At 37.1% G+C, this 24467-nt stretch overlaps 1 protein-coding gene across 1 annotated transcript; it reads left to right on the plus strand.

Moving 5' to 3' along the window:
- The first annotated feature begins 1165 nt into the window (after positions 1 to 1165).
- LOC124171923 (BTB/POZ domain-containing protein 17) lies at positions 1166 to 14184 on the plus strand. Its single transcript, XM_046551351.1, has 8 exons — positions 1166 to 1598; positions 1680 to 1820; positions 1889 to 2068; positions 2166 to 2285; positions 2371 to 2507; positions 8046 to 8287; positions 10768 to 11013; positions 13385 to 14184. Exons 1-8 carry the CDS (start codon positions 1479 to 1481, stop codon positions 13924 to 13926), a joined length of 1728 nt encoding a protein of 575 aa, XP_046407307.1. The 5' UTR covers positions 1166 to 1478; the 3' UTR covers positions 13927 to 14184.
- Positions 14185 to 24467: the final 10283 nt, after the last annotated feature.

The raw sequence follows: 24467 nt of genomic DNA on the forward strand, positions 1-24467 counted from the left end.
AGAAGACCAGTAATTTGTAAAAATAAAAGAACTTAAATTGCCGTGTTTGCACTGAGAAACTGTTTCCACTGTGGTGTTACACTTTTGACCTGAGATTTAGTTATCATTACACCATGTCAAAGTCAAAAACTCTTTCCTTTTGCGGGTGGCGGCAAATTAGGCAAAATCCACTTATAAAAATTAAATATTGTTGCAAGGTAACTAGTCAATCTATTTCAAATGCATGAAAAAATGAAGAGATGTTCAAACGGACAAGAATGAAGTGGACAACCCTTAGACTTAACACCCAAAGTCAGAAGAAGTACAGAATTATCAGAAGCTATCTTTCATGCAGAGTGGTTAAATCCAGAGTTAAAATAAGGTGAGGATGAGAGCATCATAAGAAGGGAAGTTGGTTTAGGGGAGTCATGAGTGGAGTGGTTTTTGAAGTGAGAGTGGGTTTATTTAGGGGTGAGGGTAGTGAGATGTTTGTCTCCAATATACGCTCGTTACTGTAGTAATTCTAGGTTTTGGGATATCTCTGTCTGCCAATTTCTCAAATCATACTTCTCACAATTGTGAATGTAAAATGGGGACTCCAGGAAAATGGTTAATTGACCAATTTGGAGGGGAAATATAAATGATACTGGCTCTTCATATCCTCACAGGAGGGATTCGAGTCTCTCTTGCCCAATCATAGTGCAGGTATGAGGGTAACATTTAGGTGGGCGACAAACATAATTTCTGTGGCCCTGAAAACCATCTATTCATCCAACTATCCGATACACTGCTATTTTATTTGAGACAAACTGGTTGGAAGGGGTTGCATTTTCGATTTGCTCATATCAGGTTCTGCATTGCTATTAAATACCAATTTATTTCACATGTATAATTGCGCCCTCATCACCTGCTCAGTTGCTACTTAGATCAATGGTTATCATAAATAAATGTTCCTGATCTTTTTATATAACTCATGTTCACTGAGTATATAATTTAATGTTATTTTTCGTAAGCTCTGAGCGAGGAAATAAAACTTATAACGATATATATGATTAATGACTCTATGACCGCCATATTTACTTCAAATGTTATTAATAGTAATGAAAAATACTTTGAGGAATACTATTGCGCGCAAATGCAAAAAACAAGTTACGTTTCGTGCGATTAGGTCGAAATCAAAAGATGACATTCTCCCGGGCCGACTTGTACCCGACGCTTCTCGTCTTTCGTTTGTTAATCCGTGCGCAACGCAATGACAACTGGCTGTAAACACTGGACCCGTTCACTGGGTAAAAACTAATCATAATAATTTCCATGATATCGCTAATCGTAAAATTTCTAGAGGGTTCTCTGATGAAGCGAGCTGTCAAGATCTTTTTATAGAATTATACCTCATCTCAAGTTTGTGCAAATTGTGCCAGGGTAAGGTGATTTTAGGCCGATGGGTGGAAGATATATGACACATTAACTAATCGAAGAACCAAGGAATCTGGTCCAATATGCCGCGAGATTCCGGCGGAGTTGAAGTAAATTGTGGTTGTGGTAAAGTCGGATGCAATGGAAATGATCAGCACGGGAAGAATGAAACGGCCACTGGTTGCCTCGCGGAGGACTTTGAAGTATACATCTTCAGTGCTTGCTTTAAATTTCAAGGAAATCATGTATAATATATTTTAATTTATGGTATTTTTAATTTTAAGATTGACAACTCAAGCACCGTTTTATTGAAGATCGCCAATCTTTATGCTGAGCGCCTTATGAGTGACATATGTTTGGTCGTTGGAGGAGCAGAATACCCTGCCCATAGACTAATACTTTGTGCATCGAGTGAAGTATTTCAAGTAAGTAAGTGCATTGTATTGAATTATCCGTTAGAATGAGGATTAACAAAGTCGCTCCTCTTTTTTAGGTCATGCTTATGAATCCTCAATGGAGCGAATCACAAGAAAGCAGAGTTATCTTACAAGAGACTCCCTCCTGTGAAGCGGTATTTGGAAACTTCTTAAAATACTTCTACACTGGTCAGATTCATATCAACCACACAATTGTGACGCCCATTCTTTCACTTGCTGACAAGTACAATATAAAGGTTAAGAGTAACATATGGGTTTATAATTGGTATTTAATTAAATGGGGTAAGTGCATTTTGAAATTTTATTTATTTATTGTGAGTTTCTCTTTTTTAGGACCTGGTGAAGCTATGTATTGATTATATGTGTTCACATATCGCACATGCTGCTACTCACAATCAACTAGTATCATGGTTGCAGTACACAATGGCCTGTGGTCACAGTAAAGTGGCAAATGTTAGTGCTATGTCTTTAAATTTTGTATCTTGAGTGAAAAGATGACGTTTCTTTTGTAATAATGTTTTGTTATGATTTATTACAGGCCTGTAAAAATTATGTTACTTGGAATTTTGAAAAAGTAGCAGAAAAATCAGATTTTAAAAATCTAGAACCTGAGGTTTTAATACTCTTTTTGCAGCAAAATGACTTGATAGTTCACAATGAAATGTCATTGTACAAGTAAGTACTCACAGGTAGCCATTATCATCCATTTAATTTTTTTCAATTAGGTAAAAATGAAACAGTCAAACTTAGTCCTCTAAATTTTGATGGTTTTGTGGGTGGTTGTTTTATCATCTATTTTCCATCCTGAAGTTGCTGATTGGTAAGTACAGGCTGAAGTACATTCTTACTAATTTTGTGCTTCAAGTGTTAAAAGAAAGCATACTTCTACCTTAAGCTCCTTTTCTGAAAACATCATGTCACTACTTAGCTATGAAGATCAGCAGACCTTAAAAATGTAGAAAACCAGTTTTCATCATTTACCATTATAATGAAGTGCAGTGCCATAATTGCATTTTCATCAATCATTTCATTGACCTTGTTGAAGATGTAAATTCTTTTAAATCTCCAAAGCCGTTGAGGCTGTTGAATACAACAATTCCAATTAATATATTGGGTGCTTTCCAATCACCTTGCGCAGATTAGCTCACATTGCAACAGATTGAAACACATTAGCGCAGAAGAACAATGGTGCAGGATGTGTTCCCATCTGTTTAGCGCAGATGACGTCACACCTGCGATTGGAACACGCTCTGAGCTAAACAGTTTAAAACAGATCAGCACAGATACGCGATTGGAAAGCACCCATTATCTGAGCTACCAGCATAGTGCCCATTAACATGTTTACTTACCAGTTGCCATTTTCAGTGGTATTTTCCGGATGTGCCTTAAAATAATTTATGGAATGGCCAGCTGATTTTTATCATTTGTATTCTTATGAACATTCCTACAGTTGGTTGTCTAACAATGATTTTCTACCAGTTTTTTCCTATTTTAAAAGTGGAAGCTGTCCATTTCCATTAGTATTAATCTCCTTGACTGCTGAGGGCTGGTGTATGCAATATTTTTGGATGTATTGCTTTCATTAGCTGGGTCTGTGGCAAGACATTCCAGCATTTAAAAATGTATGATCGACAATGAATTGGTAGTTTTGATGGAAGGGTGCCAGGGTGTTCAGTGACTGGGAAAACCGGGAGAATCTGGAATTATGAGTGAATATTTAATTCCTGGAAATTTTGTGTGAATTATTCATGAATTTTTGCTCCCACCTGGAATTTCAAAATTTTTTAATCTCAAATTCATTTCACATAAAATTTTGCCAGTTTAACAACCATTTTCTTTAAATTATGACATATGTCTTGAGGTGCCAGGTAAGACATTCATAAGTTATTAGTAAAAATTTGTATTGCCAAGTGCAAGTCTTTAAATTAAGAATGTAAAATAATATGTATACATATTATTATAATATTATTTAAAAGTAATGAAGTAATTGTGCGTGTTTCAAAATTCTCATCTATCGCAGTAAACTTGTAAGATTAACCTAGAATTTCATAAAATTTCCCTGGAAAGCCTGGAATTATTCATGAATTTTTCTACTTTGATGTACTGGACACCCTGAATACCTTAGCGTTGCAATTTAGCTTTTGATGGTGAAATGGTTCATGTTGTATCTGTTGTACCCATTGGGTATGAATGGAGAACACAGTGATGGCTGGTTCAGCCGTTTCATCTTCTGGATGAATATCTATCCTGACTTGCTCTTCCACTGGCCTATTCACTACCTATTTCACTGTTTTCTTCCATCATTACACTGAAAGAATAAGGCAACCATGGGCATACCTAGTGAGGTGCAGGAGGGTAGGGGGGCTGTCCTTCCCTAGAAGCCGAAAAATTAAATTGTTTTTGTTTAAACAAGAAAAAATGATATTGCCTTAAGAAATGTCTCTGCAGAAAATAATTGTAATCTTCATATATAAAAGAGAATATTTGTTTGCTATGCATTTTCATACCACTGAATGGATTGCGACGAAAGTATATACATTTACTTAGTTTACTTAGCAACTCATTCTCCTGAAATGGGTAATTCTACTTCCAGTCTTTGCATTTGATGCATGCTTAATGTTGTTTTCTCATTACCGTTGGTATGTCACATAATACAATTTAAGATATTAGATTTTTCCAGTGTATCAGATACAGAAAGGATTCTCGGGTTCTCCACTGGGTTATTGCGTGCATGTCCCCCGAGGTTTTGACAAACAACTTGCTCTTCATCCTCAGGGGATCTTCTGAATGCCATCTTTCTATACATGCCGGGCCACCTTGAGAGAGAGCATTCAAAAGCTCCCCTGAGGATGAAGGACAAGTCGTTCTTTGTAATACTCGCAGACATGCTGCCAACCACACGGTAGAGAACCTGAGAATCCTTTCTGCATGTAAAACAACTTCGGCGGTTTGACATCCTGCCAGGTAGGCACACCTCTTGGCATTCTTGAAGGAAAAACATAATTCAAAGGATACTACATTTAACGTTGGGGTGCAATGGATCTGATTGGCACATCTTTGGTTTTTTTCCATTTCTCCGCACCACTTTGTGTCATAGACTCTTGATGCTTATAGTAGCTTTTTGTTTTGACACGCTCTATGCAGCCTTTCACTTTTTGCATTTATCCTGATACATCAGTGGCGGAAATGATGGCACATTATAGCAAAATTAAAGCATTATTAGATAAATATATAAGCAAAGTAAAAAACACTGACCTTATAGAATTCACGTGCTAAAGTATATTACATATATTACTAAATAGCCTAAAGAGCATGTTTAATCGCACCTTGCTGGATTGGTCTGGGGCCGAATGACGGCATGTAAAGGGGTCTATGCATAACACGAAAGACATCATGTAAGAGTTCAAATACACTAAAAATGGTGCTTTAAACTTAAAAGGTGTACCACTGAGCAATACTAAGAATTAATATTGTATTATTACATCTGTGCCTGTCAGGCTCATTGTGCCTGAACTTAGAAATTCGAATATTGCGCCTGACAAAAGGTTAACCATTAATCCTCTTGGTGCAAGCCATTTAGCTCGCATTGCATTTTTTGTCTATCCATCTACAAACACTCATAATGATCTATTTTTATTGAGCGGGGTATTAGCTGATCCTGTGCGCAGTGTTCGGAAATTGTTTTTTCTATTGTTAGGTGTTCAGCATCTTCTGCTCGTCGTATTATTTCAATATTGAGTCCATCATGGAATACACCAGGGGGGGGGGTTGGAGTTATCATCCATACCTGTGATGTGGTCATGAATTCCAAGTTTTCCTCTTCTCTGGATACTATCCTACCAGGTGGCCTGCTAGTAAATTATAAAGCACTGCTGTTAATGTCATAACTGGAGCGACCTTGGCTTCCCATTCCCCCCTAGTTTAGATCCTGAGTATGACTTTGATCACAACACATGCACTATCAGAACAAACAATACTGCGTGGATTGCACTGGTAGGTTGATGATGGTGCATCTTTGTTACTAACCATGCACCCTCCTATAGTTTAGACCCTTGTCATTTACACCCATGTTAACCTCCTTGTCACACATACTCATACTCCGACATCATTGAGTTTGTGACACAGTCCAGGTTGAACTGGTTTTGTACCATTCAGGGAATTATAAATTGGGACAGTAAGTCAGGGAAATTGGGTCATGCTCTGGGAAAAACACCACAGGTCAAGAAAAATTGTGAAAATCTTGGTTGAATTGTCAGAGCATTACTGCATTAGAGCTGCAATGTGGGTGTTTTAGCCCTTGGTCCATTTTTCCATCAAATCCCTATGTATACAACTGCTTCGCCATTGGTATAAAGTGGAGTTTTAGAAAAGGAATCAGGTTTTATAGACGTACATATAAACTGAAAGCATCAGTATATACATTTTAAATGCGTGGGATACTACATTAACATATAAATTTAAATCAATGTAGGCACAATCAGGATTAGTTTATGCAAGGGGCTAGTTCGTACTGTGTGTTGACTTCCCCTTTAGAGATTGTGTGGTTTCTTTTTTGTTTAGTCTGTATGGAATCCTCTCCTATCAGCCCATATTCTGAAATGCAATTTTTAAAAATAATTCTAGCAGATAACATTTTGTAATGGCAAAATAAAAAGGGTATTCTTGCATAAATAGCTGTAATAATGGCAAAAATTATTTATTTGAATGCTAAATTCTAGACATGGGGAATAGATTTTTGCATTATAATTATGAAATGATTTATGTTTAATAAAGAATAAGTGAATTTTATTTCTGCATTTTTTACTGCTTCATGAACGCTATTGAAATACATTTAATATATATTGTTCAAAAGATTAAAGGAAATAGGATTTTCATAATTTTTACTTTCATATTTATTTAATTGGTTCCCTTTTTTCCCATTGATTTAACAACTCGTTTCGACTGTGGAAATTTCCAGTGTTGCCTTCTGTCTATTCGGTTAATGTTTAGTTAATTCCCAAAATAAAATGCCTTCTCTAAAAGTCCATCATGAATATTTTCATTAAATTCTAACATTCTCTTACTCAGCTCTGATGGTATACCATTTAATTTGTGACTTTCATGTATGAGGTCCACCACCAATTATTTTGCCAGGGCTTTTAAGAAATACCTCTTGTAACAAGTTTAGGAGCATTGGAATTATTTTACGAATAAATCACTTGGACAGTTGCTGCTCCTTTATTCTACATAGTGTGGAGAGCAAACATTGGCCAGCAATCATTGTTTCTCAGAACTTAGTACGTTGAGCATAATTTATCGACAAAGTCCTCTCCAAATTTTTTATTGCTGTTGAATGGAGCAGTTGAGGGGTTTTGATTTTACCCCTAATACTTCGCTAACATTATAATTATGATGCATTAATGACAATGCTACAGTATTTCTTGAATCGAGTGTGTATTATACGCAAGTTTTCTTCTAGATCATGACGTTTTATGTTTGTGAAAGTACGAACTGAAGATTAAAAAGGGTGTGGAAGGATAGGGATGATTAGGTGCGTAAACTGCTTGATGCAGCATGAGTGCAAATGTGATTGTTATTCCTTCTAAATTATTTGTTTTTCAACTCTATCACACTGATGCAGTACATTTAGTATATTACATTGTGTTGCATGGGTCAGCAATTATTCAAGCAATAAATAGTTGTTTTCCAACTAGAGCCCTCAATATTTTCCCAACCTTTGTACATATCATCCCTTCTACCCATACACTTGACTAGTTTCTCCTATTTACTTTATTTTCTCCAGTGAAGGAGGAGCTCGTGACTACATCATCCTACCAGGCTTTTTTTCTGCTAAAACCTTTCCTTCTGAAGGCTCTTCCCTCTCCCACCTAAGTCATCGCTTTTTGTTGCTCCGTTAGATTTTTTTTTGTTTCATCAATTTGGTGTTAACATGAGACGGACTAATTTACACTCCAAACAAATATACTTTTTGGAGATGATATTTATTGCTGAATTATATCAGTTTTTTTAGTGATTTGTAACAAACATATTTGTGTTTATTTTAAACATGCCATACATGTAATGCCTAAAGATAGTTTTGTTAATGTGCATGTATGTCTGTTCAGTGGAAAGGGTATCGGAATTTTGTAACTCCATTTGATATTGATTTTGTTGGTGGATGATTTGCATTTGCACAATCATGCCTTTCTTTACATCAGAATTATATCATTACAGATGTGTTGTAAAGTGGTTGGATGCCCAGCGTGCAGAAATTGAAGAAGATTCTGCTGATGCAGAAATGGATTCAGCGTCAGTTGAGAATCACATGGAGCAGCTTGTGGTAGCAGTAATGTCTCACATAAGATTTCCGATGATGTCACCAAGGCAGCTAGCTGATCTTTTACTGTCCCCCCTGACAATAGCATATAAAGAATTCTTTGTTGAAAGGATGGCCATGGGAATGTCATTTCATGCAGGTAAAAATGAATGACCTAAAATTGTAGTTTTTAATGTATCAATTGGTGTACAGCCTATATAATTTAGAGTAATCAATTCCTTTTTATTGGTACTTTTTTCACTGTTATGTTTTGTGTACTGACAAAGAATTTTGTATGTTGAGGAAGTTGCATTTATGTCATAAATGTGTGCACAATTAATGTTAGTTCAGAATTATCCTTGTTGTAAATTGACAGAGGGATCAATAGTCATTTTAGAATGTCACTGTGGCTATTAATGGATAATTTTCATCAATAATCTTTAATCTAAATTTTAAAATGATGGTTGTTAGTTGAATATGTCATGAAAGAAATGAGGAAAGTATATATTTTTTGGGGTTAACATTCTTCCTTGGCACAGCTGGCATAGTTGAGTTAGGGTTTTGCCTATATCTTTTGTTTTACTTCATCTGAATGGATATGATCAGGATGGGTTGAGGTAGAAAGCATGCTGGATTCATTCATTAACTGTAGTCAGTGGCCATAGTGGAAAGCCAGCCAAGTATGAGAATTAATTGTTCCTGGAAAGTCAAAGTTCAAAAAAGTATGAAGTCAGGGAAAAAAGAATTGCAGAAAGTAATCTGGAGTGTAAAAGTCTAGGTGGTTCTTCCTTATCCTCACAGGCCTCCTCCTCCTATAGTATCTCCTATAGATGAGCAAGCGATTGTTAACTTACCATTCATTTAACTTTTATTATTCATTTTATTTATTACTGGTTTTATTTATTACATATTATTTGGTACTGGTTCTTAATTTGTTTCAAGGATTATATTTGACTGCACTTCATTTCATTTTTCTCTTGTAAGTATGAACTTTCTAAAAAAATATATACATATTATCAAACAGTGTAGAAAACTGTGAATGTTAAAAGGAAAATCTGGAGAAGTCTAGGATTATCAGCTTGATATTAGAGTGGCCAGCCTTTACATGACATATTCATGGGTTACAATGTGAGAGAAAGTACGCATGTAACATTAGCCAGTTTAGGAGGACAGGCTGTTTGAATTTCTGGTTTGAATTGTAGAGGTGCATGTGAAATTATGCTTCCTATTCATGAGCATAGGCATGATATTTTAATCAACTCTAGTTTAAACTGATCTAGAATGGTAATCTTGTATTGTAAAAATTGTGCCACCACTATTGCCTTGTGTGAATATTGGTTAGCTGGTTGGTCCTGATTATTTTGAATTCTTACTCAAGAGGAAGGATACTCAATCATATTTATATTTCACATTAATTTCATGGGAAAATTTTTTTCTTGGCTTGAAATCAAACCATTCCTTAATTCCCATGGTAATTTTACGGACCACTACACTATTGGGCCCCTTATTTGCACATGTTTTCTCCATTTATGGAGAAACTTTTTTGACTTCTGGTGCATATCTTCATTCTAACTTCAATGAAGATTATTTAATGTTCCTTCATTTTCGTGACCATATTCTGTCATTGATTGTCTGGGTGAAAAACAATGTCGTTATTACTGTCCTTGAATTTCCCTCTTTTGAGTTAGACCAAAGAATAGTATCTTGTTAGTTAAAAAACCAATTTTCTCAGAGGAGATTGTGCCACCAAAGTGTTTGTTTTCAATGCTTTTTTACCTCTAATTATATTTAGACAATGTACCCAACCTATTATGTAACTTTTTGGCCACCAGTTAAGTTTCATTTGGTTCTACATAACAAAAAGGTTAGATGGTACTTGCTACCGGATTCGCTGGCTGCTTCATATAAACAGGAATATGTATGTGATATTGTGATTTCTAAGGATATTAGAGATAATAAAGTGATATAAGATTTCTAAGAAATAGGAGTGTTGCTGCCTTGTAGGTAGTGTGTTTGGCTGCTGAACAAAGGCACCTGTGTTTAAATCCAAGGTGAAGCCTTTGGACATCCCTTTTTTGGAAAGCGCCCCGAGGAAAGGAATAAGAATATCACCTTGAATATGTGAAATTCAAGCCGTAGCTTAAACTTGGGTGAGTTCTGCTCTCACCGATCTTAATCAACATTTGGGTAAAGGCATCGAGTGAGTGAAGAATAACATAATTCATATTTAAGGTGATTTTTACAACCCTTATTGCCTATGTTTCTTGTTATTCTTCTCGTATTGTACAAATATGGATTCATGCATTGGTTTTCCAAATTTTCTCTTTGGAATGTAGCTACTATTCATTATGAAATGGCTAATGTGGTGGAACATCTGGGTTATGACAATGAGAATACTAATGGTCTTCATTTTCCTTGTGTTTTCCTTCTCTTATCAGTTGAATGGTGCATACATTCTCTGTGGTGGAACTGCACCCGAAGCATTTTTCTGCATACATATTTTGCTGTGACGTAACACAGATTTTCCTTAAGTTCCTAATTGTTGTAGCTTATGAAAATTGTGATATGTCTGTCATGGTAAGAATAGATTTTGTGAGTCCTCCTTTGGTAGTTTAAGAAAATATATTTTTCTAATTCTAGATCATGTTGATCGAGTGGAAGAAGTGGTGCGTTCTCAGCCAAATGGAGAATTACTCTTCACTCCCAGGCTGTATACATCTGATCGATGGGGTGCTCTGCTTGTTGTGGAACACTTTCCTCAACTGCCAATATACCATTCACATACTCTAGTGTTCTCTGGTCCTACTTCTTGTGCAGAGCATGCCTCTTCATCATCCCCACCTCTACACCACCATCATTCACCAGGATCTAGCCGGCATCACATGGGTATAATTGCATTTATTTATCTCAGTTCTAAATGTATGGTTGGATTTAGTTTAGATTCTTTGCATAATAATTTGGTCCTACCTTTACTTTTAATAAGTGTTGCAATACTTACAAATTTTGAAATTTTACTTGCCTTCAAAACAAAATATGCTCAGCTCCTGACTGAAACTCTGATTTTTGTTCCATGAAGAGCAATCAAAAATGGAAACAATACTATTTGTTAACTTGTTTGAGCAAGAATCTTATAATGAGTGATTGGGATGCTTGTAACACTTTGTATGGGGGAAGTAAAGGTGGTGAGCAGGTGATGAATGATGAACGATGAACACTTAAATAATTCTGCTGTGAAGTAGAATTATTTAAGTGTTAAAAGATTGGAAATTGAGTGGAGAACATATACATGCTATATATAGTGCTATACAACTCTTCAAATTTATGATTGAAGGTACATCATCAATTTGTACTTGAAAAAGCAAGGGCATAAGAGAAAATATTTGGTCCTTGGCTGCTCATAGAGAAAAGAGAGACAAAGAATGAACTGGCGTTAATAGCTTAAGTTAACTTGGAGAAGGCATTTGACAAAGTGGATTGGAATTCAATACTTAGAATTCTGAAGGAAAAGAAGGAATGCTCTACAATGACCGAATAATTGTACGCTATTTATAGAATAGCCAAGTAGCTGTGACAATATCTGGACCCAACATTGAAGAAGCAAGGAGTGAGGCAAGGGTGTGCCCTATATCCCATAGTATTTGATGTTCAAATGGAGAAATCCATCAATGAAATCAAGAAGTATGCTGCAGGAGTCATTATCCCCAGGGAAAGAAATAGTTTGGTGTAAGTTGTTGATGACATAGCTATCATAGCCAAGAGATAGATGGATTTGAAGAAGACTGATGCTTATGGAATGGAGAATGGTCTGGTCATCACGGAAAAACATGCAAAAGAACTCTAATATACATATTATTATATGTATTGCAAAAGAGATGAGATCAGGGCAAGCATTGAAATATGTAAACAAAAGTTTGCAGAGGTGAATGAGTTTTGCCACCTAGGAGCCAAGTAAAAAGTGATGGATGAAGCAAGAAAAACATAGTCATTGGAGTATCACAGGTGAATGTGGTACTCTTCATGATGAAGAATCTACTTCTGGTTTCAAATGCAAGCATTTAAGCAAGGAAAAAATAGTATTCTGCAATTTGCTGACGACATAGCAGTCACTTAGTAAATGTCAATCAATAGTAACTTAGAAAAGCAAAAGCTTGATGAAGTGAAAGAGTTTTCTCACCGAGGAAGTGGAATTACCAATGATGGACCTAAAAAGAAAGAAATAGTCAGTAGAATAGCGCTGGCGAAGAGGGCTTTCTACAAGAAGAGGAATCATCCTAGAGCTGAGAATATGAGCTTAGAAGTAAGGAAATAATTCATCAGATGCTTCATGGAGCATGTTTCTCTATGGAAGTGAGGCTTGGATGTTGACAGCATCAGAGAAGTCAAGAGTGGAAGCATATGAAATGTCGTGCTACGGAAGAATGATGAAGATAAAATGGATCGACTGTAAGTCTTCTAAAAACCTTAAGGAGAAGAGGACGGGACAAATTAGTTGGCCACATAATATGCCATGATAGCCTTATGAAAACAACCGTAGAAGGACAGGTGAAAGGGAAGAAGGGCAAGGGATAGCCCTGGTTGAGTTACATAGGACAGAGTAAAAGAATGAAAAAGATAAGAAATATTTCACTATGAAAAGGCTAGTGGTTAGGAGAGAGGTATGGAGAGCTGTGTCAAACTAATTTTAGGATTGCCAACTAATGATGATTAATGCAAACTCAGTATAAATACAATTTAAATTACACATTTACTCCAGACAATTAGTATTTTGCTGTATGGTACATGCACAAATACCATCAGAGTGTATCATTAATGACGCATCTCATAATGATTTAAGCGTTGCTATGGGGTATTGAAAAGTATTTTTCCCTTTAGTGAGGTGGTGTAATATAGAAACAAAATCTTGTAAAGACTTCCTTGAAAAAAAAAAAAATCTGTGCATTAATGGGTTAAAAATACACGCTTTCCAAAGTTAAGATTAAAAGTGATGGTAGTTTCTGGAGTCAATGTGTAGTTCATAATTTAACTGTTTTACATCCAAAGAATTTCCTTCTCTCTAGTGCCATAAGAGTTTTTTCCTACTGCTTTCATATTGTTTCTGATTTCCCCCTTTTGATGCATGCATTTGAATCAGATGACTGATGATTGTGTTTGTTCATTATGAGAAAGCTTTGCAATACTCGTATTTGCTGTTTTGTACATTCGGTGTAGTGTATTGTCAATTAAAAAAATTAAACACCATTTTTACCATTTTTTTCAGGATTCCACTCCGGAATGAATTCTGGGTCATTTTCCGCATCTGCATCATCCTCAGATAAGCACTGTGAATGGGTAGTAGATTTGTATCCTAAAGGTGTGTGGTTCCAACGATGTCAATTAATTGTATGGCAGGGAACAGTGGAGGTGCCAGAGGCTGTGCTGAGAACTGTACGTCTTTCTATCACTTGTCGTCATCCACTGCCTGTGAGGGTTCAAATAGGGGTTTTAGTATGGGCAACATCTCCAGGGTCTGGTGGCAGTAGTAGCGTTGAGCATGTTGCTAGAGTTTTGCGCAAAATACATCGCTTTGGAGGGGAGGACAGGATACTGAATTTTGATGACCTACTTTCCTTTGATGAACTTAATGGTCCGGAAGTTGTCATAAATGGCAATGGAATAACAAGAACATCAATGGGTTGCTCCTCCAATGGCAGCTCTCATTCAAACCCTAGCTCATTTTTGGTTGGGGCTAATCGTGATACCCTTAAAGTTCACATTGTGATTGCTCCCCTAAGTGAAGTTTGTTCACCTTTTATTAAATAGGATGTGTTCATTGCTTTAAAAATGTGTATTTATATTTATCAAAAATTTATGGAGGGATTTGCTGTCAGTTATGAACGTTATTGTTAGGTGTTATTTTGTGAAACCTTCATTGAATGAATGGATATGAATTGTTTGTTTCCACTAGTTCAACATATTTGTGTACTTATTGACCAAAGGACAATATTTGCCTCTTTCAAGTGGTAAAAAATGTAGAAGAGATTTTATATTGTAATTAATTAAAGTTTATTGTTGGGAAAATAGTTTTCTCATTGAATTGATTTTTGTGAACAATATGCATCAAATAGTTAATTTAATTTTAAAATTAAGTTCAAGTATACAAATTTCTCCAGTCAAGAAATACATAGGATATTAACTTATATCTGGAAGAAATTTCCTTAAATTGGTATATTTTTGTTTAATATTATATTCAGTTTTTCAAATTAACCCTTTGAATACTGCTATTTATGCATCCATGTAGGCAAAAAGTTTCCTAGCTCAGAAGCAACATGACACATAATTTATATAAAACCTCCGCACAATTTATACAGCACTTCTCACAACTTATTGACACCGGAAAAATAATGACTTAGTTGTCAGGGATTTTGTTGTACGGACGTGATATGCAGGTTGCGCATTCACAGGGGCATCCAAGTGTTCCATGTGCTTTGCAATGCAAGTCGAGTAAATTTCTCAATCATGGTTTATTCATCATAAAAATCTTTCCTATAGATATAATAAATATTTTTATTATTTTTCATCTAATCAAACTGTGGCTATCATAATTTTCAATATGTGTATTTCTAATTGGAGTTACTGTCTCATCCATTCTGCTCTATGCCTTATCGCTTACTTTAGTTAATGGCTCAAATAAAGGAATGATGTAGTCGATGCCAGTGGATTACATATTTTTAAAGTGCTCTGTAATTTTCTTGAGTATCTAGTCGATATTATTCTTGGCGTGGATATTATACTTTAAGTCGAAATCAGTTGGCAGTTTTATGCAGCAATTTTGCTTGAATGCACACATATTGCCCCTTAGACTTATGAAATAAAATGAATTGTTGGAATACCATTGAATTACCAGTAAATATCTATTTTAGTGACTGGCATACACCAGATATCGATGAATAACGATGGAAGTTGGGTTGGGAGAGTTAGTTAACACGTGTAAAAACGTTGCAGTTGGCTGTGTACTGAAGTCACAATGTCAATCTCAGATGTTGATGCATTGTTGATGTCTTCATAGAAGCTGCAGCTCCATGGACACAATCGGTATTTTGTTGGCTAATCCATTCTTTCGTGCCAAAACACGGAATCGTCCTCAAGTACACCTGGTGATATTTGGATCTATTCCTTGTCGCCGTTATTACCTCTTTGTAGTTGAAAAAAATTTAAAGCCAGGTTAGCCCTTTTTCAGTCCTTCTCATAACATCTCACATTTTAAAATGTGCGCCGTTTGCATGCTGAGACAGTTAACTGGAATTAATAGTCACTAAAGCACAATCACATGAGTTAAATATGTCTTATGTTAGTAATGAAGAGAATAAAAACACGTGAAAGAACCTGATCCCTCTCCTTTTCACATCCTTGAAGACACTAGAAAGACCTCTATCTTAACTAAGGAAACGAGCAAAGATTGCTGTTCCAATAACTCTAGTTGCACCCGCAATACTGCGTTCTAACAATTTGGCGTAAAGGAAAGTACCATCCTGGAGTAGGTATACCGATAAAATCTCCTAACTCCACGCCTCGGACGCTAGCAACTCTGTTTGGGGAGAAATGACGTCACACCTCTTGGACACACTACTTTCGCTTGCACCCCCCACTCCTCCACTTTGACATCTCGAAACCTACCGCTAGAATTGAAATTTCCCCTGGTAAATATTCTTTCCTAGAGGTTTACTACATTTTGACAGTTTTTTCAAAAAAAGTGAAAATTCCCCATTCCCTGTATGAATACTTCGGAAAAAATCAATTTCAAACATGCAGAAATAATAATGCATCTATGTACGAAGGTTGTACCAAAAGTAAGGTTCCCATATTTTTTACAAATACAAAACTATGTTTATTTATATTAATTTTCACATCGTAGAAAAGCTTATACTTTTGCCTATTTTTCAACGTATTCTCCATTTTTTCGACTCACTTTTAAAGACAGTGGTCCAGCTTTTTTATCCCTAAGTTGAAGAAGTCTCCCGCCAACCTGTTTAGGAAGTGCGCGACCTCTGCTCGGACTTCATCGTCGCTCGTGAAGCGTTTGCCACCTAAGAGTTTTGTTTCGGGGATATAATGAAACACCCACGCTTCATCTCCGGTGACGATGGAGACCAACAACTCCTCCCCCCCCCTAAAATTGTTGAAGAAATTTGCGAGCACAGTCAAGGCGTTGCTGCATGTATCCGTCAGTCAGCATACGGGGGACCCAGCAAGCGCACATCTTGCAATAACCCAACGTTTCTGTTAAAATTCTTTCAATTGTGCCGTGGGAAGCTTCAGGAATGCGTTCAACAAGTTCACGGACAGTGACCCTCCGATCTTTGAGCAGCTCACTATTGATCTTCTGGACAATCCAAAACCGGCGGTCTTCCACTCCGTTCTTTATTGTGAACTTCCGTGCGACCATCGGCAAGAGCCCTGCAACATTTGCGGACGAGCTGAAAGGACGTGCACTCTTCACCATAAAGTTCAGTCTGTTGCTGATGAATCTCCAATGGCGGTAGCTTCCTTGTAAGGAAAAATCGGATTACTGCTCGATCCTCACACTTGGCGGGAACGGGGATCATCACTTTCATTGTTGACGGTTGCTAAGCCAATAATGAGCGACACAGTGAATCATGGACTGGCGGACTCGAGAGTAGGGGAACCACTGCACACGGCAATGTTGTGGGATTTAGCATCTTTGCTCAACATTGTAGCTCATTGGGAACCTTACTTTTGGTACAACCCTCGTATGTACAAACAGCATCCATCTCCGCGTTACAATTACTTACAAGGAGCAAAATCAATTTTTCTTCTTGTATCCCGTGGACTCATGTTGAAAGAAAATTCATTAATAAAAACAAACAAACTTGTACCCTGAAACGTTGGCAGCCATGGTAAAGATTATGCGGTGGAGAACCCGAGCAACCTTCAATTCCAGCATACGCCGCAAAAGCATCAGATCTTTTTTCAAACATTTTTCTTATCGCTGTAAATGAGCACTGAACTCACTGTGTGAATGATGATACATCGTGGATCGCCTCGCTGTGGTTGCGAAATTAGGCGGTGGTTGCTAGGGTGGCGGAGGGGGTTACCGACATCTGATTTGCACCCTTGAACCCTCCCTTCCCCCGTAGGACTCTCCAACCCCTGAGTGTGTCCTGAAGCGGGCCGCGGCCGGCAGTCTGGTATTCCCGTATGTGAATGTTTCTTCTTGGTCTTCCACTTTCCAATCCGATGGTCGTATTTCACAGCTTCCGCGCCCTCTCTCGTTTTCCTCTCCACCTACCCATCCCTCGTCTTCCACATCCTTCTTCCACCTGATGGAACAAAAAAAGTGGCGAGCGAAGAAAAAATAAAGAAGATAAAAAATACCAACCCTTGCCGACGAATTTCCGTGGATTTGTCTCGTAACTCCTACATTATGGCGGCTCTGCTCATATGGCCGTATACATTTTTTTTCTGCCCGGACCCAATTTTTATTTTTGCACGCATAATGTGTGCATTCTTTTTTCTTCTTTCTCTCCCTCCCTCTCTTTGGGACACAGCGAGGGACATCTCTTGGATACATCGGTTTCCTCTCTACGGGCGACGGGGTGAAAAAAAAAATGAAAAAGGGAGCCGTGGCCATTTTTAAAATATACATTCTCGACGCCCATTTTTATCAGAAGGAAATCGTTCATTTCCGTATCATAAAATCTTTCATTTTCTCCCCTTCCCGCGGTGCCGTTTTCGTCCAATTTCACTCCCGCTTTCACCGTGATCTATGCGTTCTGTTCACGCTTGGGGCGTTATCCGTGGGAAGGGAATGTGTTTAATCATCCGTGATGGAATGAGTAGCGACAAATATGAATAGTGGCAAGCACTTCAGTGTTCGAGCTGAATCCTTTTTAAATTCCTATTCCGGTCGTTCTTTTTTTTATTTCACAGAGCATTCGTTCGACGGGATTATTCACGTTTATGATGCCTGGTTGGTTTTTCCATGGGGAAGATGAAAGAATGAATGAAAAAAAATGGATGAAAGCCACTGTCCAATTGTCACTTACGGTAAAGAATCAGAAGGAGCATGCTTCTGGCCCGTAAACAACGTTCTGATTTTTGGCTTGTGCTCAAATTAACCATTATGATTTGGGCTATTTTATACGACGCAATTCCCTCGCATAGTATGGAACCCATGGTGAAAGTGCTTTCTCTATAGTAAAAAAGACGAACTGGTATGGTCCCTGTCTTAAAACTTATTTTTCAGTAAAATATCGAAATATTTCGTCCTCAATAATTTAGGATCAGCTTTTACTTGATGGTAATGACTTTATTTAAGTCCGTAATACACGCTAAAATCCTGAGATAACACCTAATTGTTTGAAATCTACCGACTTTTTTCATTAAACTTGCTGCACACATCGTGATAAATTAATTTAATTTACATTCGTTGTAGTTACGTTTGAGTTTGAATGAATACTACCGTCCCTCGTTTATCTAGAAAAATAATTAAAAGCTTGGTTGATGTATTCAACATGTGATTTTTTTATATTAAATGAAATGGGTTTGAAATATATTTTCACATTTCTAGTTCTCTCCCGCCGTTGGAAATGTAATGCCTATGTTTAAAATTGTCATGAAGTGTGTTTTATTAGTAATTTTTAAAAAGTGATATGGGAATTAGAAGACTTTCGATTCATTTTCATTTGCTTGGACGACAGCAACAAGGATATGAATATTTAACTAACATATTATTATTTAACATCCGATATCATTATATTTAGAGTGAATTTCAGACGGTTAATTTGTTTTTCCGTCCAAAATGAACAATTAGCAGTTTCATCTGGTCAGGTAAATGGACGCGAAAGCGGAGGAAAAGGCTAAAAATCAAGGAGATTCAACTAATGGCCGGCTCTATTAGCAATGGATGAAACAGTTTCACTGCTGCTTTGGTTGTTTTAAGAAAACATTTTGGAGAGGTCATGAGGAAAAGTAGCTAATTTACTCTCTTTAATTATCCGGTCACTAATTGTACATAGTATAGCTTTGTACAGCTGCAATGAAAACTTCGTACCCTAGTTGAATATGGGTAATTTTCAAATGCGCTGCCTTATGTACTTAGTGGAGAACTTGTAAAAACTTTTATGATTTTGCTTGTAATTTTTCATTCAACTAAAAATTTTATCCTTAAATGAAATGGATTGATGGATAACCGATTTAATTGAGAGCGATAGAAAAGACAATGATTACTCTTGCACGGTTTAGATGCTTCCTCCTATCGACTTTTTCACTTGGAGCCACAAATCACTCGGTCCTAAGTTCAGCTGGAAGCGGGAATGAAGCGCGCTCAGTTGAGTAGCGTGCTCGAACGTTCGTCAGCGCGGTAATGAAAAGAGTTTCTATGGATTTATTTTCACTGGCACCGTAGGCCGAGTTGTTTATCTGCCGACTATCCTGCTTCGTGACTTCGACCAGATATTTGGTGAGTTGAGTGAACCATTTTGAGCTGAGGAAAGGAGAGTTGAGCCGAAATTATTCGATGTAATGGAGAGGTACCTGCCGTGATAGAGGGAGGAAAATCAGTATAAATTTTCAGTCAAATCAGTATATTCTTTCTCATGAGTAAATAAAATTCACTCATGAGAAAGAGTACAAGTTTGCATTACAACGAAAAAGAGATCGACAGAAAAATTGAAAATTTTCAGTAGAATATTTCGGACGTTTTAAAATTTTTAGCAGCATCATCTGCCCTATTGCATTCATTCTTGCGCCGACAAATGACATGCGTCGAATATTGAAAAAGTAATGCATGGAATTCATTGCATGGCATCTTGTACCGTATTTGTACCTCATAGTTACGCTGCGCGATACCTAAAGTATGACTTGATTATGATGTAATAAGCTTACGATGTAGTTTGCCATCATATAACTAGGGTAGACATTATCAAGTGCATAACGTAATAAATAGCAAAAAAATCGTCGAGTTCTTCTCGTGATGATAACCATCGTGTCTTTCATGTATATTTGATAATTATGTGGAATGCGCCATAATGATTACGTAAAGTTTTACTTTTTCAGATTTTTTTGGCCAACTGTGCATTACTATATTTTTTTCATTACATATCAACAATATATTTTGTAAATTAGTTATTTTTATTATATATTAAAACGAGTTTATCATAAATTAGAGCTCGTTCTCCCTCTTGCAAAATTAATGACGTACATTTACGAATACCAGATTACTGCTTGTGCATAGCTATGTAAAGTTAGACATTTTTTTCTCAAGCCCAATGAGGCGATCCCTTCGAATTTCGCAATTCGTTTGAAAGCTATCTAACATCTATCACGTTCCGAACTTGAAACGTCTTTGTATCATAATAAACTGAACTTTGGAAACTGAACCCATCGTAAAAAGGGTCACCAAGGAACTAGATGAATTTTTATTCCGCTCGCAACAAACAAAGCATAATCTGGCTATACTAACATGATGGTATAACTGTTAAATATTGCTGGATGTTCGTGGGGTGAACAAAAAAATCGAATTTAATTACCGAGTGAGAGGAGGTTTGGCTATTTTTATTGTATTTATATTTCATTTCTCATTCAATTTCAACCGTCTATTTTTTAAATATAAATGATCTCAATCTCGATTATCCTTTTCGTCAATAATTTAAAGAATACGATGCATATTTGCCAGTTATTATTGAATAAGTTCGTGAAAAATCTTTTCGTGATTCCACGCTTTGAAGTTCACGGAGAGTACTTGACGTCCATGGAAAAAAAGAACGAAAAATGCCAAGCTTAAAAGTAAAGAAAAAAATTGAACGGGTTGAGGGAATGGGAGTGAGCGTGACACGAAGCGTTTGACCTCGACGAGAATACATCAAGAGGAACAAGGAGATGAAAAGGACGAGGTCAAACTTGCGTCGGAGTGCTCCGGGAGAATCGAGAGATTTTGAAGAGGTCGAGTTTGAAAGGGTTTTTCTGGGAGAGACCCGAAGAGAGAGGATCCAGGGGAAGGGGTAAGAGGGCGCATGCACAGATGAAGGCCTCGGCACTCCCCTCAGTGACTGCGTGCGTTAGAAGAAATCATTCCATGTTTATTTTTTTTATTTTAAAGATTTCGCATGTGGTGATGATATTTTCTATTTTTCGAAGTAGGAATTGGATGCTCAAGAATTGTCTTCGGATATTTTATTTGTGAACCCTACTAACGGACCTAGCAGAAGTATTACGTATCGTTTTCCATTGTATCAATATATCCATTTTACAACCGTGTATTGCCCGTATCGATTTCAGCAATTTGATTATGGATAATAAAAGTACTATTCGCCAGTACTCGACTATCTGAAGCAAGGGGACTGCATGGAGGAGGCCCGATTCCATCCCGCATAAAAGGTTGATTTTTGTTCCCACCTCGGTCGCATTTTAATCGGCTTTCAAAAATGTCCGCGACGCGGTGATGAGTGGAATGCGATTCTTTTTTCCAATATTTTGCAATATAGTCTTTGAAAATGCGAGGAATAGCACTGAAGAGTTATGAATTTCATAAATCAAACCACAATGAATGTAAACTTCGGTTGACACCCCTAATTATACCTTATTTCCCCGTGAAACTCGGATCAATGTTTTCCGTCAGCTACGCGAGTGGCGATCTCTGTAAACCCATATAAATGCACGGTAAGGAACAACACATTTAAAGGCCGACTTGAGGATCCTCTTCTGTAATAATCGTGGTGGGAAGGCTGAATTTGTCGCGATAAGTTTCTCGTATCAGTAAATATACTATTAGTATAGGAGAGTGATATTTTGTCTAAAGGAGAAAATATAGAAATTCGTTGCTCTCATCAGCAAAAATAAGTACGGCTCTCTTAAATAACTTTACGAGAGAGTGTATGGTGTGCTCGATTTTTTTTACGGTGGAATATCGTTTAAATGGAGAAGGAGAGCAAATGAACGTGTATGGGTAGAGAGGATTAAGAAATCAGGTTGAATGTTACGGTTTTGAAAATTCAGTTAACTCTGGAAATGCAAAAAAATTTCTTTTATTGAACTGTCTAATCATGATAACTCGTGGAACTTGTGCTGTTGGGAACACATAATTAACCATTTTAAATTTATAATACCTGAATCGTAGACAAGACATTCTTTGTAAAATGAAAAAGTTTGGGTTGGAATTTTCAGTAAAAGTTGAGTCTATTCTGGACAAAATATTTCCTTACTACGTGATTTTAGTGTAAGGTGCTGGTTATTCACTCTCATTAGTTATAAACCAAAGGGGAAAATAAGTACAAATCAGCGAAATTTTTTTATTACTACATAAAACGGATTCAAAATGCAACTTTTTCTTATCGAGTCGCGAGAACACAAGTGCATGTGGATTTGCGGGAAAACTTTTTCTCTTGTTAAGAATTGCCACAATGAAGACAAGAAATCCTCTTTTTTTCTCAGGAGTCATACAAATGACCTGTAGCTGTAGTCGCATCCCTTATGCTTACTTTTATTATCACTTGAATTATGACTTATTGTTAGCCTGGTGTATTTTTTTTGTAAAATATGAATCCTCGTCTAAATCAAAGAGCTTTCAGTTGCCGGTATTGAATATCGTAACTTAAGCCATTGATTTGATCTGTCACGACTCAGGAATTAAATGGATACTGCAGTATTACGGAAAGAGCTGAGGTAGCGAAATATGCGTCGCTCAGAAAGAAAAAAAACGCGAAAGAAACCTCCGCTTGGGGATCAAAGAGGTATCAATCATGAGTTTTACATGGAGCGTGACGTTATAATAGGGGCAAGGCTTGCAACCTGGGAGGATGAGAAGAGGCTGCGGACGATTGGAATATGAATGAGTTGATGAATGCAGAGATTTCGTTAAATGTAGAGCAATGAAAGAGTCCTTGTCTTGAATGAACAAAACGCTGTTTAGGGAAATGAGGAAGATAGTTGGTGGCATAAATATGAAGAGAAAAAATAATTGTTAGGGACCTCATTATTGCTGTAGAAAATTGCTTAAGATGAGTGGTATAAGTTTAGGAAAAGCAAAACAAATTAAATTGAATTGAGTTATGCCTTTGGGAAAAATTATTAAAGCATTTTCAGATTTCTACTATTGTTGAGAGGAGTTGTTTACAGACTTATTGACCACTTACCTCTATTTTATTCATTTCCCAATACATTTTTGTTATATTTTATGTAATTTGAAATGCCTTTTCCCAGCTATCTTCTCTTAAGGTCTTAGCCTTCTTTTACTCTCCCTTCAAATTGGCTTCATTTTAGTAGAAGAAGGATTTCAATTTGATTCTGCTTTCATCATAATGGTTCATATTACTTCCCCTCTTTTTTACTCTCCTAACTTCTCTATTTGTGACATAATTTTTCCATTAAACTTCACTATTTGCCTGAAGCATCAGGTTTTTCACCTTTCTTTATATTGAAGAAATTGTTCCGTTATTTCTTCACCACAGCCAATATACCTAAGGCGTATAGCACAACACTCTTGTTAGACAATGTAAACAGAGTCTACTAGGCACCCAACGTTGATAAAATCTGATAGAAATTTTTTTCATGAAGGTGGACTTGTGCAAATAATTGTGTTATCCATTCCCACATTTATACACAAATATTCTCGTCTATCATGCCCCCAATAAAGCCTTTACGACTCGGAGAACGCCAATTCCATCTGAAAATAAACCTGAGGAATTTTCTTATTTGGAGAGTAGAACATAGCGGTAAAAACCCAGCGAAACAATCCCTCGTTGATTGGGGCGGATTCAAAAATAAATAAGAAGTTCGTTAGCAGCCTCCATTGAGCTACAGCTGTTTACTCGCTCCACACACGATATTCTTTTCTTTAACTTAGGCAGAGCTTTGTGCCAGCGGACAAGGGCGGGACAGGAGGAGGTTTTTTGTATGAACTTTGGGAACGGGAAGAATGTTGGGGATGAAAAAAATAATAATCGAGGGAGCTTTATGCATACATTTATGTGAGAGCGTGTGTGCGTTTGAGTGATCGCTCAACGGCCGGGAGTGGATGGAAATTTCGCCGAGGGAGAGGGGATGGTGTCCTGGGAAAAAAAATATTTGGCCGAGGGTGGGGCGGCGATGGTTGAAGAGAGATGATACTCGCTGTGGGAGGGAAGGAGAGTGAAAAGGGTGGAGATGAGGTAAAGCGAATAGGAGGAGGAGGATTGAATGGTGATTCGGAAAGAAACCCGTGGTGAACAAAGTTGGGTTGAATCGTGGGAGTGGCAAAGGGAAGAGAGCTCTCCAGATGAATGATTGCCTTTAATTTGGAGTGCCATCTGCACAAGGGGATATTTTGCGAGGCGGGGAGGTTGGATAGGAGAGGGAGAGGGCGTGGT

Source organism: Ischnura elegans, chromosome 1 (assembly GCF_921293095.1).
Source record: "Ischnura elegans chromosome 1, ioIscEleg1.1, whole genome shotgun sequence".
NCBI lineage: Eukaryota > Metazoa > Arthropoda > Insecta > Odonata > Coenagrionidae > Ischnura > Ischnura elegans.